The 17712-nt window shown below is 34.6% G+C and overlaps 1 protein-coding gene across 1 annotated transcript; it reads right to left on the reverse strand.

Annotated features, from left to right (window-relative positions):
* Positions 1-241: 241 nt before the first annotated feature.
* Positions 242-7703, reverse strand: RAD51AP2 (RAD51 associated protein 2). Its single transcript, XM_032867027.1, has 3 exons — positions 4442-7703; positions 3996-4076; positions 242-396 (listed from the first exon to the last, which is right to left on the reverse strand). The coding sequence occupies exons 1-3, from the start codon at positions 7701-7703 to the stop codon at positions 278-280; spliced, it is 3462 nt and encodes a 1153-aa protein (XP_032722918.1). The 3' UTR covers positions 242-277.
* Positions 7704-17712: the final 10009 nt, after the last annotated feature.

A 17712-nucleotide genomic window follows, 5' to 3' on the forward strand; every position in this document is an offset into this window, starting at 1 on the left:
GACATGTTTTATGAGATCATGAGAAGCTTTTAATGTACATATTGTAATAATATGAAAACAATAATGAAAATTTTTAAAACATTTGAAGGCAATTATATAATTCACACAAAAAAACAAACACACACACACTAAACCCTCTGCATACTTCATAATAAATAAAGCTCAAAACTCTCAACCAGGAGAAAGCATTTAACCAAAGTAAGAGACAAAAGATTTATAAATGTGAAATGTTTTGAAATATTAAAGTCCAGTGCCTTCTTTTAAGTTCTCATAACATTTACTTCAGATAAGGATGAAGTTGTTTAAGCTTGGCTTTTCTTGACAAACCAATTCTTATTGGTCGACTGCAGGTCTTAAGAGGTAGTACTCTTGAAATTCCATGTGAAAAATTACTACCTAAAATATAAGACAATAAAAGTGCATGAGGGAATAAAAATTACTTGTAGTTTCTAAGCTTAAAAAATTCTACTTCTCATCAACATCTAGCAATATTTTCTGAGTCACTGAGCTAAGTGCTTTAAATGCATCAGTTTGCTTATCCTATCTCCATTTTTAAAATGTGAAAACCTCAGCACAACAGAAGTTAAGTAACTTGCCCACATAAGCTAGCAACTAAATAAAATCAACGTTCCAGTCTGGCAGTTTGACTTAACAACAACAAAACTATACAGTTAACTTGATGTTGCGGCTTTAGAAACCAAGTCATTTTTCTACTAGAAGCTTAACTGTAGGTTATACTATTAATGATTTCATTTGGCTCCTAATAGAGATTATTACCAGCAATACTGCACAAATACATTTCACTATTATGTATAAATGGAGGGCTCTGATTTTGAAATTTTTATATAACATCATATGGTCATATTCAAAGTTCAAAGCATTTCATGGACAATGAACGGTTGACCAGACAGGTAGGATCAACTATTCTTGATAATGAAACACAAAAATATCTTTAATTTTCCAAATGCTTTTTTAAAAAAATAAACAGTGAGGTACATATGTAAAGCTAAAAATGTATCAAACTTTAAGCCAGCTTCAATCAAGTAGTATGATCTTAATATAATAGCATATTTTACTAAAAATGGTGTAATCAACCTAATAATACTTTTAACAAAAGATAAACGGCATGATTTCTACTAAGCTGAACCAAGTAGAAACTGTGTGTTTATCTATGTAAACATTAATGAAATAAAATACAAAGTTTAACTATATATAAACAGGGAGAAAAAAAAACTTACCACAAAAATAGTTATAAATCAGTTTATGATACTTTGTTCAACATTAAATGTATAAAGTTAATTATAAAAATAAGAGGAAAAAAAGAGAAAAAGCGTATTACTAGTTTTTTTCAGTTTTTACAGAAAAAGGGATTGTCCAAATAAAAATATTGTTGGATCATTTCTGATACACTGGATTTGTTTATAAATTAGATAATTTCAGAAATTTATGCTAAGTGAACTTCTTCATTATGAGATTATGATTTTAGAACAAAGCCAGAATTAATCTACTTGATTACTTTTTCAAAGAATATCTTTCCTCTTTCATAGCCTAATATAAAAGATACTTCTGGTAATTTTGCAATGGGTAGGAAATCACCAAACCACTTTGTATCAACAGCAGGCCCTTTGCAAAGCATATGCCCTTAAAGAGTCATCAAGTTGTGGCTATAAGGATATGCTTCTTTGTCTCCTTGGATTTCCTCCTTTCATATGATAAGTAAGTTGTGATCCCTTTTATTATTACTGTGCACCGGATTAATTTATTGCTTTGTACTATTTAACAATTCTAAACGTTCAAGCATTAAATTATTCATTTTAAAATTCAGTGTAAACTAACTGTACTTAAATAAGTTAAAAAAGCAGTGTTTTAAAAAAAGCCATAAAATGTATTAGTAATCTTTTAGAGATAATATTAACTCAAATGTTTTCTAAATTGTTGCAAGTCAAAATACAGTCCACAGGCTAGCAGCATCTACATATGCTAGGAGCTTGCTGGGAATACAGAATCTTAGGGCCTACTGCACAAAAGAATCAGAATCATTGAAGAGGATACCCAGGTGATTTGTATATATGTTCAAGTTAGGGAAGTTTGGGTGCTAAATGATATATAAATCACCATGTGCGCTGACTGGCTGTCATATTTCACATGTTCAAAATAATTTCAAACTACTTTCATTTTCTACACCACAGAGAAAGGAGAGAGAAACAGAGTGAGTCAGGATGCACTGGAAACATTAGGGGTAGATTTAACTGGAGGCATCATGATGACAACTCGATAAATATAAAAAACACTTCAGCATCACTGTGGAGCCAACCATTTCCCAATGCCTTTAAGATCTCACTGCATAAGCAGTCACCCACTCTACCTAGGCAGAATTAGTCCTTGTTTGCTAGCTCTGCTTCGCACCATTTCCCACCTTTTTCCTTACACTATGGATTTTAACAAGTCTCAGGAAAATCACTCCATTTTTATGCACTTTGAATGTAAATCCAAGAGGAGCTTCTTAACATAGTACTAAATAACTCTGACTGTCCATATGATTTTTCATGTTTCATGACAAGGCTCTTTTTCTTGTAAATCACACTAGAGTATTATGGGTTCAGATATTCCCAACAAATGTAACCTTTCTTTTCCAATTTGTGTACATACTTCAATTTTCCTCATATATCCATTCCATTATTACAATTATGACCATGATGACAATATGAGTATGAGCTACCAACTCTTCTTCCTTTCTATCTCAAAATACTTTCCTAAACCCAATCTCTTCCTGTTTGTCCTAGAAGAATCAACCTATTTCTTTTCCAGGCTAATTCTACCACTTTGCTTTGAATCTCAGAGTATCGTTCTCTCAATTATTCCCTTTATTCAAAGGAGAAGAGACTACCTAGGGGCTTTTGACCTTCCAAGGAATGGGATTAATTTTTAAGATTATCTCATTGTAAACTAAGAAGAGAGAAACAGGTACAGTTTTCAAGTGACTGAATAAAGTTATCAAGGATACATCCTACAGATGATGAAAGGTCAGGAAAAATATTTTGAGAAATGATGCATGACTAAAGATGTTTTGGTTAATATATTCACCTATATCATTACTCTTTCTAGATCTAGTCTTGTGGTGTAATACCAGAAATTTCTGACCATATGAAAAAGTCATTTAGAAAACAGTTTCCTAATTTCAACCCTACCCCTACCTCACTCCTATTGGTATCACAAGTTAAAGTGGATATTAGGTTGGGTGAGGCTGGTGGCGGGTATTATGGAGGGCACGTATTGCATGGAACACTGGGTGTGGTACATAAACAATGAATTATGGTACACTGAAAAGAAATTTTAAAAATAAAAAAATTTAAAAAATTGGATATTAAACTTAGCATGTTTTATTCGGGTGTTGTAGACCTTTTAGGCAATGGATAAAGTTAGTTGTTTAACTTCTCTTTAGTTTTATTCTTTAGTACTAATCAAATTTTAAATGTCATAGTCCTAGATCATGTTAACGTATCTAAGTGATAATAACTTTTTAATTACTAAATAACATATCCATATATAAATCCCCATAATAAGGAACATAGACAAAAAATATGTAATTGGGAATAACATCTCATTAATGAAAATCCAACTTAGATAAATGCCTTTTTTGGTTTTTCCAATTAATGTTACATACACTAGATGTGTATATTAGCCAAAAATAAAAAACCAAACAAACAAACAAACAAAAAACCACACACTTCATCACCTAGTTATTGCAATGCATCACTGCAAATATTGAAATATGGTTTTGTAGAGCACATTTCCCAGTAATATTCTAAGTGGCATTCTAATTTTTAACTGATTTGTAACTATTGAAATGTGCATCAGTAAAATTTAATGGTTACAAAAGTGATAAATCTTTGTATTTATCTTCTCACAACCTGAGGATATTCTCCTCATGCTAAAAAATACAAAATGCAAAAATCATCTCTGAAGGTATTCTAGAAAATAACCAAAAATCTTACCTCCCTTCAGTAAATAATCAAATTTTCCCTCAGGTTCATCAGAGAAAAAAGCAGGCCTTTTAGGTGAAGGTTTTTCACAGTCTGGAAATAAAAATCAATATGTTACAGCAAAAAGTAACTTTTACACAAAATGTTAATACTATAAATAAATTAATTTCTCAAAAATGTTTCCTCCTATTGGCTTCTAATATTAAATAAATGAAGCAGAAGCAGGTCTCACAAGGCTCCTTTTAAAAAATTCATCACTTGTGTCCTTCAACTTCAGGGTATTATTTAGTGTTTGACCAGCCAGCCTTTCATAGGAAAATAATGTGCACCTGTAAATATTGTCTTACTCTTTACCTCGCTCTCCTTTTTTTCAAAAAATTATATATTTGGCCTACACAGAAAAAAGGCAACAATTTTTTTCAATCATGAGAAAAAACGTTTTAATACTAATTTCATACCTTCCTTGGAAGTAGAATAAAATTCCTCTTCCAGGGTTCTTGGACAGCTATATTCCTTTGGAACTTCCTGTTCTCCACGATCGGGTATTGTTTTCCATTTAAATGAACTTTGGTGTCTTTTAGGCATGTTAGGACATGTCACAGCATCACAGAGCAAGGAAGACTCCCATACTTTGTTGACTGTAACCATTTTCAAATCTTTTTTTGTCTCCATTTTTACCTCTTCAATATCATTATTTTCTCTAAAGTAATTTTCTTGCCCATTGTTTGTTCCCACAGCACTTAGAATTTTGTTTTCCTTACTAATTTCATGAAACATATGAAGTTCTTCAAGTACTAAATCAAATTTACTCTTCATCTCACAATCATTCACTATTGTCAGAGCTTCTGTTGATAAACACTCAGCAGTTAAGTCCTGAAAACATTCATTGTTCCCCAGACTCAAATCAGTTTCAAATTGATGATTAACACATTCTGTAGAATCATTCTTTGGATGAAAATGCTTTGAAGTAGCCAACTCCCTGTCTTGCAAAACACTCTCATATTCATTTCTGTCAGCCACATTATTTTGATTAACATATTTAGCTTCTTCCAGATTTACTTTTTTACTCATTAAGGAAACTGGTTGCATAGAAAACATGCCATCCACTGAATAGAAATTATTTTTCTCTTCCTTTTCTATCTTAATATCTTTGTTAACTTGACAATGGTTGGGTAAACTTTGTGCCATGACTTCTACTTCCGCCTTCAAAATTGAGTCATGTTTTTTTCCTTTGATTTCACTTAGCAAGCTCATAACATTTAGCACTTCAATTAGAGTCCAAGGATTGGTTTGTTCACTATGTTTTAAGTTGGGGTTTGTTGGTATGGCCTGTTGCCTAATATTGAAGAAATCTTCAAATATGCACTTAAAATTAAAGCTACTGATCTTAGTACACTCCTGTTTTCTTTCAGTGTCTAAATCTGGGTTGTACATATTTATTTCATAAAATTTTACATTAATGTGTCTATGGCCTTTCTGTATAAATGGAGAGCCAGGCTTAACATGTGTTGTAACAGTATTAGAACTACAGTGAACCCAATTTTCCTCATTTATGAATTGTTCAGGAAAACTCTTATTCTTGTAAATTTCTTTTGTCAAAGAAATTTCCTCCTCGTCATCAAAACCCATTAAAAGAGGAATTTTTTCATATGTTTCAAAAATTGGAATATGTTTGTTTTTAGTTGTCATACAAAAGGAATTGATGGTTTTTTTCTTAGACTCCTCAAAAACTTGATCAGTTTTAAATAACTTTTTTTCTAACATAGGTTTCATATCTTCTAATAGTCTTGAAAAAGTTGAAATCCTTGCTAGCTTTACAGTATGATTTTCCTCTGTGTTTTTTGAAAAATACAAATGCACTAACCATTTGACAATGCATTGCTCCTCTAATTTAGAATCATTTTCAATTCTCATTAAAGATTCACAGTTACTGAGCAAAGAAGTTACGTTGTTTTTCAATATGTTATTTAAAGGTTCTGAAACACTAGTTTGTAAATATATGCATAACATATTCTTTCTAATGACATTCATATTCTTAATTATTAGATTTTGAAGATCAGTTTCCTTTTTATCCTTGAAAATTTCACACCAGATTAAAATATTATCATCTTTTTGATTTCCTGAAATATTTTCATGAAAATAAAAAATTGCCATAATGAAACTTCTAAAAATATTGTTTAAATGAAAGTCTTTTTGTGTAGTATATTTTAACTCTAGCATATGACTGTTTTCTCCCTTACCATTTAACCGAAAAAAAATTATTAAAGCCTTTTGGCTACCAAGTGTTCCTATCATGAGCGGTTTTGGTTGTTTTTCATGTGTATTCATGGCTTTAGGATAGTGATAATCTTCTTTGCTTAAATTATCTATTTCTATTAATTGTAGAAAATTCATTTTTTCTCCAGTTGTCTTAACATTTTCACTTTGAGTCTTGTAATTATCCATAATCCAACAACTTGCCCTCTTTTTTCCCAAAACGTGTCTAATGTTACAGTCCTGGCTTTGAGATTTTTCTGATCTGGTAAAAATGTAAATGTCCAGGCATGTTTCTACTTCTCCCAAGTTTGCATTCCTTAGTATTATAGTGAAATCCTTTTCAGAGTCTGTTACATCAGATATGATACTACTGTGGTTATAGTAGTTTAAACTGATCAAGTCTTTTTTTCTCACACAAATATTTTGGTTGCTGAGTGACTGGTGGTTACTTTCATAGCATGCAGAAAAAATATTTTCTGCATCGGCTTCCACAATGTTTTTATCATCCTGTAACTTTTGCTTCTTAACATCAGGTCTATTTTTGGACCAGTAAATGTTTGTGAAATCCCTAACATATGCCTCGTTTTTGTCATTCTTTTTCTTTGCTGTTTCCTTTAAATAGACAGAGGACATTTTGCTATTTAAATCAGTTGGAAACTCAGGGATACTTATTGTGCTGCTATCTCTAAAATAGCTGGGTTTGGCAATTTCTGTGCTGGGCTGGTTTTGAGATTTTGAGATATTTAGTGTTGAGGCTGAAATGTTATTTTCTTTTTTATTTGATGGCATAACACCGTCAACTTTACATCTGTTCTTAATATCATGAAATGTTGATTTGGTTTCCTTGCGAAAGGTAACATCCCCAAATAGGTTTTCTGTCTGTTTTACACAATTGTCTTCCTGAATATCGCCTCTCCCTTGGACTAAATACTGTTTTCCGTCCGCGTCTTTAACTTCAGGTAAATCGTGTATAGAGGCGTTGGGCAGAAGCGAACCGCCCTCGGCTTCAGCGCCATCGCCGCAGTGCGCACTGAAAACCTCTTTGTCACACAGTCCTGCTTCAGGAGACCTTCCAGAAGCCCCCAAACCAGAATCAAAACTTTGTGAGGGGAGAGACTGCAAACAACCATTCATCTCAGATTTGCCATTTTGGCATCGCGGATTAGACATCTGCTCCCCACTGACAGGTTTCCCCGCAGACGAGTCTGTGGAGGGATCAAATATCACGTTAGTTGAAACAAAGGGCGCCCTGACGGGTCTGGGCGACAACTGCCAGGCTTTTTCCACCTCAGACAAGCGAGGCACCAAAGGGAGCCTCCACTGCGCCTCAGAGGCACTGCCAGGTTCCGTTAGACGTGGCCGCTTACTACTGGGAGGTTGGGAATCAGGGTCCTCGGCAGGCGGTAAAAAGCTGAGAGGTTCCCTGAACTCCGCACCCCGCGCGCTGGAGTGCGTGAGCGACATGACTGCGAACGGAGATGTTCTGAGGTCCCTGCCGGCTGGTCTTTTAGTAGGCTCCAGGCGACTCCGCCTCACCCCAGCCCTCGACGCCCTGGTCACGCCCCTGACACACCCCTTTGAGGCTGCTTTTGACCCCAGACTCAGAAAAAGTCCCGCCCTTGCCCCGCCCCTGACACGCCCCAGGAATAGGCCCCGCCCCCACCCTGCCTGGAGCGGGGGAGCTCCTGGTCAATCCCTCAAAGTACAACGTACCGAGAGCGGTTACGTTGTCTATTTTTAGCGCCTCTTGCTGGTGCCTGGACTGTAGCAGCTCTAAATATTTTCTTCCCTTTGGTAGAATTAAGGGGGAAAGTCAGAATCTCTCTCTCTCTCTCTTTCTTTTTCCCTCTTTTTAAGTTTGAAAACAGAAACTTTATTTTTAAAAATTCTAAAATTCTGTTTACCTCAGAAGCGGCTTCTCCACAGTTGTTCTAAAGCGTCTTCTCCAGTTAAAAAAAAAAAATGTAGTTTTGTGAGCGCTGGACCCAACCGCTCCGTGTCTGGAGTAATTTAAAAAAAAAAAAAAAACACGCTCTTAATCACCCCGGTAGCATTTAAAATCAGATTTCCACCTCACTAATAAAATGTTGTTTAGGGGAAAGAAGGCACTGGTATTTAACAATCGGAATATTTTAGGGGGAAAAAAATGTGTGGAAATAATTATGCAGATAATTATTAATCTTCACTTTAAAACAGTAGAAAAATCATTTTAATATGTGCTGTGGTATTTCCTTCCCCAACATTGTGGATAAAAAAACTTAAAGATAAAAACTGTGTTTCAACTATTCCAGTTATTGTAAGCATAAATAATGATACAGTCTCGACTCCTACGTAATAAATTGTGCTGACATTATTTTTCTTTTTCCTCTGTCTTGAGAATAATTTATTTATTATTTCAAGTCAGTTCTGATTTTTTGTCAATTCCATAAGAAGAAAATGATTTTTGAAATGTTTTTTATTATTATTATGTACATATTTATTAAGAAATATGTGATTACTGTTCATTCATCAAAAACCTCAGTCCCCTTAATGGTCTTTTCAAAGTTGGTCAGTTTTATGTGCCCTGGTAAAAATTTATAAGAACCACAAAAATGTGCCTGAGGAATCCTAATTTTAGAACCCATGGGAGCATATATGGCAAAATGTGACTAGCGTACTACTTTACCTAATAAGTTGTTCATCAGTCTTGTAAATACTCTTAGATATATTGTGATTTCAATTCTGGGTATCTGCTATTACTTTGGCTTGTTAATTCCTCAAAAGAAATGTTTGCTTGGATTTGTAGAAAGCCTTGCAGTATAAGCACTTCATCAACATTAAGAACATGGCAATTGCTTAAATTATACATCAGTGAGTTCTCAAAGTGCTACTTCTATGTATCTTGAATTCCATTCCTTTTTTTACCACAGACTTGCCACAATTCTACATTCCATACAAATGCAATCTGTTCTATGCTTGTGATCAGCCTGTAAGGACTGACTTGCTTAGCTAACAGTGCACTAACATAATATTAGGAACAAGCTATCTTTTTTCTTCCTTCCTTCCTTTCTTTTTTTCTTTCTTTCTTTTTAAACTCTATCCTCAATGTGGGGCTCAAACTCATGAGACCAAGAGTTCCACTTACTGAGCCAGGGAGGTATCCCAAGAACAAGCTTTCTATTAAATGACATAGTTTTGTGATTCTAGATTGATTTGTAACCTGGTGTTTGTTTCTTCATCTTACTGGTTTTCCAAGAACATACTCTTTTTTTTTTTTTTTAAGATTTTATTTATTTATTTGACAGATAGAGATCACAAGTCGTCAGAGAGGCAGGCAGGGAGAGAGAGGAGGAAGCAGGCTCTCTGCGGAGTAGAGAGCCCGACGTGGGGTTCGATCCCAGGACCCTGGGATTATGACCTGAGCCAAAGGCAGAGGGTTTAACCCACTGAGCCACCCAGGCGCCCCAAGACTTGTTCAAATCTTATCTACCCTTCAAACCCCATTCCAAATGTCACATAATCACCTTACATGCCTTTTCTTTGAAAGCTCCTACCTCCTTAACAACAGTAACCTGAGCTTTGAGGACAGCACCTGCCCTTCCTTTCAGTTTGCTGTCTTATTATAGTGCAGATCTGAATGAATGAGAGCATGAAGTAAATCCATACACAAAATATAACACAAGCTCCCCTTAGAGTTAAGTCAGCGGTTCACTCCGTACCTCAGAATGTTTAGTCTTATGTCCTTAGCATGGCATGCCAGATCTTCACAAGTAGGTCCTACCTTATGATTTTTTACTTCATCTTTCTTTCTTCCTTTTGTTCTTTCTTTCTTTTTTTTTTTTTTTTTTGCAATTTGCACTGTGTTGCCAATACCAGGCTGTTTGTTATTTTCTTGCTTTCCCATGTATGTTTTCAATGTCCTTCTTTTTCTCCAGCTTTAATATGGAAACAAAATAGCCAGTTTAAACTCCAAACAGCAGTCGGTGTGTCTGCAGGACAGCTTGGTGGTGGAGGCTGGCAAACAGAGGGCTAGAAATTAAACTATTATGGCATCCTTCACCATGAGCCCTTCCTGTAACATTTCTCCCCTAGTACTGATCTACAAGACCATAAGGATTTGCATGTGGTCAAAACTGCTTAACTACCCTGTCCAGAAATGTACTTTTACTGACTTTGCCATAGGATTTGTAGAATTACAAAACTACTTTTGTCTTTTTAAATAATTTTAAAAAAAGAAAAGTACTTCAACTGTCAAGAAAACAACAAAATTCAGGCTTTTTTTTTCTTTCCTTCTTGTTTTATTCCCTGCTATGGCTTTTTGGGAATGAATGCTATATATTTGAAGCAGTTTAAACTGAAATCATAGTAAGAGCTTGAAGGTGGTAAGAAATGTGCAGAAATCCACTGAGAGACAATGTAGAGAGAGGTTAAGAGCTAAGATTATGAACTCTGTACTTCAGAAGTCCCATTCATGCTTCCATCCTCCACTTCTTTACTTGGGTGGTGTATTCATCTCGTGATATATTTCATTGTGTTGTAAATTCAAGAATGCTATCTTTTTCTGTATCTATGTCTTATACCCACGGAAGGAAGGAAGGAAAGAAGGAAGGGGAAGAAAGGAAGGCATTGATTCTGCAACTAAACTAGTTTAGGATTTGAGTCCTGATTCCATAGCTTCCTATCTATGTGACTTTGGATAAATTCCTTAACCCTCTGTGCCTCAATTCCCTCAACTATAAAATGGGGATGATAGTAATGGTACCTACTTCAGGTGGTGGTTATAGGATTTTATGGGTTAATATATGTAAAACAGTGCTTCACACATAGCAAATTCTATATAAGTATTACTCTTGTTAGTTTACCTCTTTGACATTGTAGAATCAAAATCCTGAGATCATACTTAAAGAAAATCATCTAAGGGGATTTCCCAACTTTTCCCAGAATTTTCATTGATTTTTCAAGTTGCTCATTTTTTCCCCCTTTGTTGTATGGAGAACCCCATTGGAATTAATTCTTTATCACTTTTTGCTCTACATTTAACATAAAAGGAAAAGAAATTAAAATATATACCATTGGATATTTCCAAATATTTTAATACCTTCACTGATATGTAATTGCCATTCTGCTTTTCAAATATACTATTAAGTCTGTTTCTTAAAGTATTATACATATGTATTCATTAATCCTCATTTGATAATAATTAAACTACTTTTGTGACTACAGATCCTAATTCTTTTCTTCATCAGTTGTCATCACTAAGTTTTTTCTTTTTTTTTAATTTTTTTTTAAAAGATTTTATTTATTTATTTGACAGACAGAAATCACAAGTAGGCAGAGAGGCAGGCACAGAGAGAAGGGGAGGCAGGCTCCTTGCCGAGCAGAGAGCCCGATGCGGGTCTCGAGAACAGGATCCTGAGATCATGACCTGAGCCGAAGGCAGAGGCTTTAACCCACTGAGCCACCCAGGCATTCCTATCACTAAATTTTTTAATGGTGTTGCTAAGTATAGCCAAATAAGGCCTCATTATTGAGGACTCAAAGATGTTTACTCTGGGAGCCAGTTCTTTTTTTTTTTTTTCCAAGACTTTATTTATTTATTTGACAGACAGAGATCATAAGTAAGCAGAGAGGCAGGCAGAAGAGGAGAGGGAAGCAGGCTCCCCAACAAGCAGGGCTCGATCCTGGGACCCTGGGATCATGACCTGAGCTGAAGGCAGAAGCTTTAACCCACTAAGCCACCCAGGCGCCCCTTGGAGCAAGTTTTAATCAATGAAACAATCATTAAGTACTAGTATTTATTATTTAATCAATATTGTGTCAGACATCATACCAAGAAGTTATGACACAGAGGCAAGGCATTAACAATAAAAACCTTAATAATGACATAAAAGTTTTTAAAAACCTTGTATGTAATTTTCAATAGATTATGTAAATGATACATATACATGTGTTTCAGAAGACTTGAGTCATTAAGGATTGGAGTAGATATAAAAGGATCACAAAGAATATTTATGATTTGGATATAGGAAGAATAGTTGATACATTCCAGATAAGAACAAAAAATAGCATGACTAAAGGTATAGACAAAAGTGTAAGGTATGTTTGGGGAATAGTGAGTAGGCAAGTGCGTTTGAGAGAGAATATTTTTATAAGGAGGTGAAAGAAGATAGACAGAAAAAAACTGATTTTAGGGTATTCAGAACCTTGAATCCCAACCTTAAAAAAAAAAATGTGGACTTTATGCTATAGGAAAGATTATATCTGTGGGTTTGCTTCAGGAGAAAGATGTATTTAAATAGAATTTTGGGGCCACCTGGGTGGCTCAATGGGTTAAGCCTCTGCCTTCAGCTCAGGTCATGATCCCAGGTCCTGGGATCGAGCCCCGCATCAGGCTCTCTGCTCAGCGGGGTGCCTGCTTCCCCCTCTCTCTCTGCCTGCCTCTCTGCCTACTTGTGATCTCTCTATCCGTCAAATAAACAAATAAAATCTTAAATAAAATAAAATAAAATAAAATAACATTTTAGAAAAACTCACCTAGCGGCCACTTTTAGGATGAATTGGAAGCAAGTGGAAGAGCATGATCTCTAGTGAAATTAGGAGCCATTGTCATAGAATCAGAAATATTAAGGACCTGTATTTGAGCATAAGCCATAAGAATGGAAAGGAAAATACAAATGGGAGTGATATTTTAAAGAAATTATTATTAGAATTTGATACTGCTGTGCTGTCATGAGGGTAAGGAATCACCAATGATTTCTAGGATTAAAGCCTAAATGATTGGGAAAGTCAATAGAGATACTATTGATAGTAAAGGGGAATGGAGAGGTTATATTCATTTAAGAGTATACCATAGAATAAAGGTGAGAAGTTTGGGTTTAGGTATATTGCACTGAAGATATTGCTAGACTTTTTCTAGTTGGAAAAGCAGAAATAGAGCTCAACAGTGGCCAAGACTATAAGTGCAAAAGATTTTGTGTCAGTATGTGTATTGAAATGCATCAGCATGTTTGTAAAGGGCAAAAATATCAGAACTGCATGCTCCCTGCAACTTTTTATTGCTGTTATTATGTTCTAACTATACATGGTAATGAGCAAAAGGATATAATTTATATTCTGTGCTACTTATATATACAATCACATCACATCCATAAACTGTGTGGGCATAAAAACCTCTTAACTCTTGATGGAAATTAAACCTCATCTCTTTTTACTGGAATGGTTAGCTTGGTTTTAAAACATGATTGCAAAGTGTGATCCTTGCTTTAATGTAGTCAGATTTTGACTGTTTTGTAAGCTGGCAGAATTTTTACTGGGGGATGATATCATCATCAAAAGGCTTTTAAGCAATAACTCCTTGAAGATATTTCACTTATTGTTTAATATGTAAGTTTTAATGTTTGAATTTTGGAATTCATTTCACAAAAATTAGTTTGAGTGAGTGGCAAAGAATCTCCAAATCTGTAGCATGTGGATTTCAGTGTTCACTAACATATTGACAATTTCTCTCAAAATATAAAAATAAATAACATTTTCCTTAGAAAATATAAAAGAAAAAACTACTCAAACTTTATGAAGGCCTTGAAAAGCTATCTTCATGTCCAAGAGAGCTACCAAATAGCAGAAAAAAAAAATTAAGTCTAAAAAATACAGCCTTCATTTCTCAATGGGAAAAAAAGAGAGAGAGAAAATTAAAAAAAAAAAAAAAAGGAAAAGACAAGAACAGGACAACTACATAGGGTAGAACAGTAGAAAAAAAACATATTCTTTGTGTTGGAAATTATTGCACTGCTTGCCAAAAGGTAGTTCAGTTGTAGTGTCTAATGCCAATTGTAAACACCGTTGCCCAAATAAGCCTAGAAACTCCTTCTGTCAAGTCTAACTTCCTCTTCCTTTCATAAATCACATGGTATTCATGGAAATTAACTCAAACACTAAGTTATCTCTAAATGCTTTTATAAGATATTCTGCTATATCTGGCACAAACCTGCATTAAATAATAAAGATAATGAGAATAAAACTAGGGTTACTATATTCTTTCCTCTCCACCAAAGTGGCAAGTCATTCACACAGCTTTTTGGATAGAAAGAGCATAAACATAAATAATACCATTCTCTTAGATTAACATGTTTATTAGCTCCTAAGAAGAAAGAGTTTCTCTCTATTTAGTAGTATTTAGAAAGAACCACTTGTAAAAATGCATGTGGAATTCCTAAAGACGAAGAGTAAATTTTAGCTTTTTCAAAACTGATCTTCAAAACTGAGCCTGGAGTTGAGGGAAATTGGAAGGGGAGATGAACCATGAGAGACTATGGACTCTGAAAAACAATCTGAGGGTTTTGAAGGGGCAGGGGGTGGGAGGTTGGGGGAGCCAGGTGGTGGGTATTATGGAGAGCACGTATTACATGGAACACTGGGTGTGGTGCATAAACAATGAATTCTGTTATGCTGAAAAGAAAAACAAAACAAAACAAAACAAAAACATGAGCCTGGATGGCTCAGTCGGTTATGCAACTGCCTACAGCTCAGGTCATGATCCTAGAGTCCTGGAATCCAGCCCGACATTGGGCTCCCTGCTCAGCAGGAGTCTGCTTCTTCCTCTGACCTCTCCCCTCTCCCACTCTCTCTCTCTCTCTCAAATAAATAAATAAAACCTTAAAAAAAAACAACAACCCAAAACTGACCTTCATTCATTGGATTCGAATTGCTTTCAAAAGAACCATAATCCCAAGTTTCAGTTACTTATTTTTCAAAGAATAGATCCATGTATGAAAATTATAATGATTACAGGTAGCAGAATTTTACTAGCATGTGGCCTTTATAGATTAAATCCTTGGGTTGTATCTATTTGTGAATGATCTTAAAGATTATGATGACAGTAATACGCCATTTTGCTAAAGCACAGATATGAATCTTATGCAACCATAAAGTTGGCACTTGTAACTGATAACCAAATTGTTAAGTCTAGGCCACAGATTATCCAGTGTCTGCAGTTCAATGTAGCCTTGTTGTTCTTATTTAATTTATTGTCTCACTTCATACTCTATAAGGAGGCAATATTATATGGCCATTTTACCAACAAAGCAATTTTATAGTGGATATTCATATATTGGAGAGTCAAGAGTGTCTTAAGACATAGCCCTCATAAATACCAGGACCTACAATATATTAAAGAAGGAATACAGTTAACCTTTCATTTAGTCTTATTTTTTATCCAATCCACAATCAAAATGCTTGAATTTCTAATACTATGCTACAATCTCCATAATTGAAATTGCTAAGATCTATGATCACTGAATGTTTCTGAAAACATTGTCTGTGCTGCAAACCTAAAATTTGTCTAACTAGTACAGCCAAATTTAAAAAATCATTACATTGACAAAGTGTTATATAAGTCTAATTTCAAAATATTGTTTAACATTTCAATGTTACTAATACTCAATTTTATTGGACCATCTATAAACCAGTCTGGGAAATCTTAAAAAGAATTTATATTACTTCTAGCAATGGTACTGTGATCAATGTACCTAATCTGATTTTTTATGAAAAAACAATATGAAAGGTCTCTAAGGAAATTATTCATAAAATAAACTCAAAACCAAAACCCATTTATTTAATTTACAGGCATGCATACTTCAGAGACATTGTGGGTTCAGTTCCAGACCACTACAATAAAGGCAATATCAAAATAAAGTCAAATGAAATCCTTTGGTATCCTAGTGTTATAAAAATTATATTTAATTTTACTGTAGTCTATTAAGTATGCAATAGCATGATGTAAAAAATGTACATACCATGACTTTAAAAATCCTTTATTGCTAAAAAGTGCTAACCATCTTTTAAGCTTTCAGTGAGTCATAATCTTTTTGCTGGTGGAGGGTCCTCCCTTGATAATGTTTACTGATCAGGTTGCGGAAGGTTGGGGTAGCTATGGCAATTCCTTAAAATAATGCAACAGTGAAGTTTACCAAATCCATTGACTTTTTTTGTCATGAATGATTTCTCTATAGCCTGGGATGCTGTTTGATACCATTTTACCCACAGTAGAACTTTTTTCAAAATCAGAGTCAGTCCTCTCAAACCCTGCTACTGCTTTGTCAACTAAGCTTATGTAATACTCTAAATCCTTTGCTGTCATTTCAACAATCTTCACAGCATCTTCAGCAGGAGTAGACTCCATCTCAAGAAACCATATTCTTTGCTCATCCATAAGAAATAACTCTCCATTCATCAAAGTTTTATCATGAGATTATAGCAATTCAAATATAATAATATTCAAAAGTTTAAAATATTACAAGAATTACCAAATATGACACAAAGACACAAAATGGCATGTGCTTTTGGAAAAAATGACAAATAAACTTGTTCAATGCAGGGTTCCTACAAACCTTCAATTTGTGAAGAATGCAATATCTGCAAAGCACAATAAAGCAAGGCACAATAAAATGAGGTGTGTCTGTAGTTGTCAGTTAGAAGAAAATAACTCAATATGATCTTGGATGTAAATTAGCACTATTCCTTTACTATCCAAAATTTTGTGGATGCCCAATATCTTGAGCTTTAGAACTGTGGAGACCCACTTTTAAGTAGAGTTTTAAATCTTTCCAAATATAAGTAAGGAAATCAAGTCATGGAGGGAATTTAGGTGATTTGCCCAAGACTACATCTAGTACAGAGTAGAGTTGGTTCTTGAATCCAACTCTTAACTCAAAGTCCACTGGTTCTCATGGAGGGGGTGGGAGGGGGAGTATATCTATTTGTAGAAAACTTTATGTTTCTATTATTTCACTGGCAGAGTATTCTTTATTGTAAACCTAAGTGTCAAATGTTGTATTTAAATTCATTTCTCTCTATATTTCTCAGGACTTCTGTAACAAGATATGATAGAATGGTTATCTTAGAACAACAAAAATTTATTCTCCGACTGTTCTGGAAGCCAGAAATCTGGAATCAAGGTGTCACTATGGTCTGGGGGCTCTGAAGAAGAATCTGTTCCGTGCCTGTCTTCCAGTTTCTAGTGGTTGTTGAAAATCCCTGACATTCTTTGGCCTCTGCATAACTCCAATCTCTGTCTCCAAAATAACCAAATCAGTCTAAAATAATAAACTGTATTTCAATCACCAAATTTCAGTGGATCACCAAATTTTCAGTGGAAAACTATGGACATTTAACCAATGAAATATTTCCATTTCCATTATATTACAAGTAATTTGAATAAAAGTGAATCCTTTGATTGCTCTGAGATTGGGGCAAAATGTAAAAATAAGAAATGTTTTAATAAATAAATAATTTGCAGTTTTAGTGTAAAAAGTTCCCTGTGATTATACTGTGGACTGCTAACAGATGCCCAGCCCCCTTTGTCTTTAGGTTTGTAATGAACTGTGATTTCTTAAATCAAGGAAAACAAAGTGAGGCAAAAATGTGTTTTTTAACTTTAGTAGTGCAAACAATAGTAATTCACCTTCTTCCTAGATTATAGTCTACTACTTCATGTTCT

Source organism: Lontra canadensis, unplaced genomic scaffold, assembly GCF_010015895.1.
Source record: "Lontra canadensis isolate GAN:19392208 unplaced genomic scaffold, GSC_riverotter_1.0 scaffold32, whole genome shotgun sequence".
NCBI classification, from domain to species: domain Eukaryota; kingdom Metazoa; phylum Chordata; class Mammalia; order Carnivora; family Mustelidae; genus Lontra; species Lontra canadensis.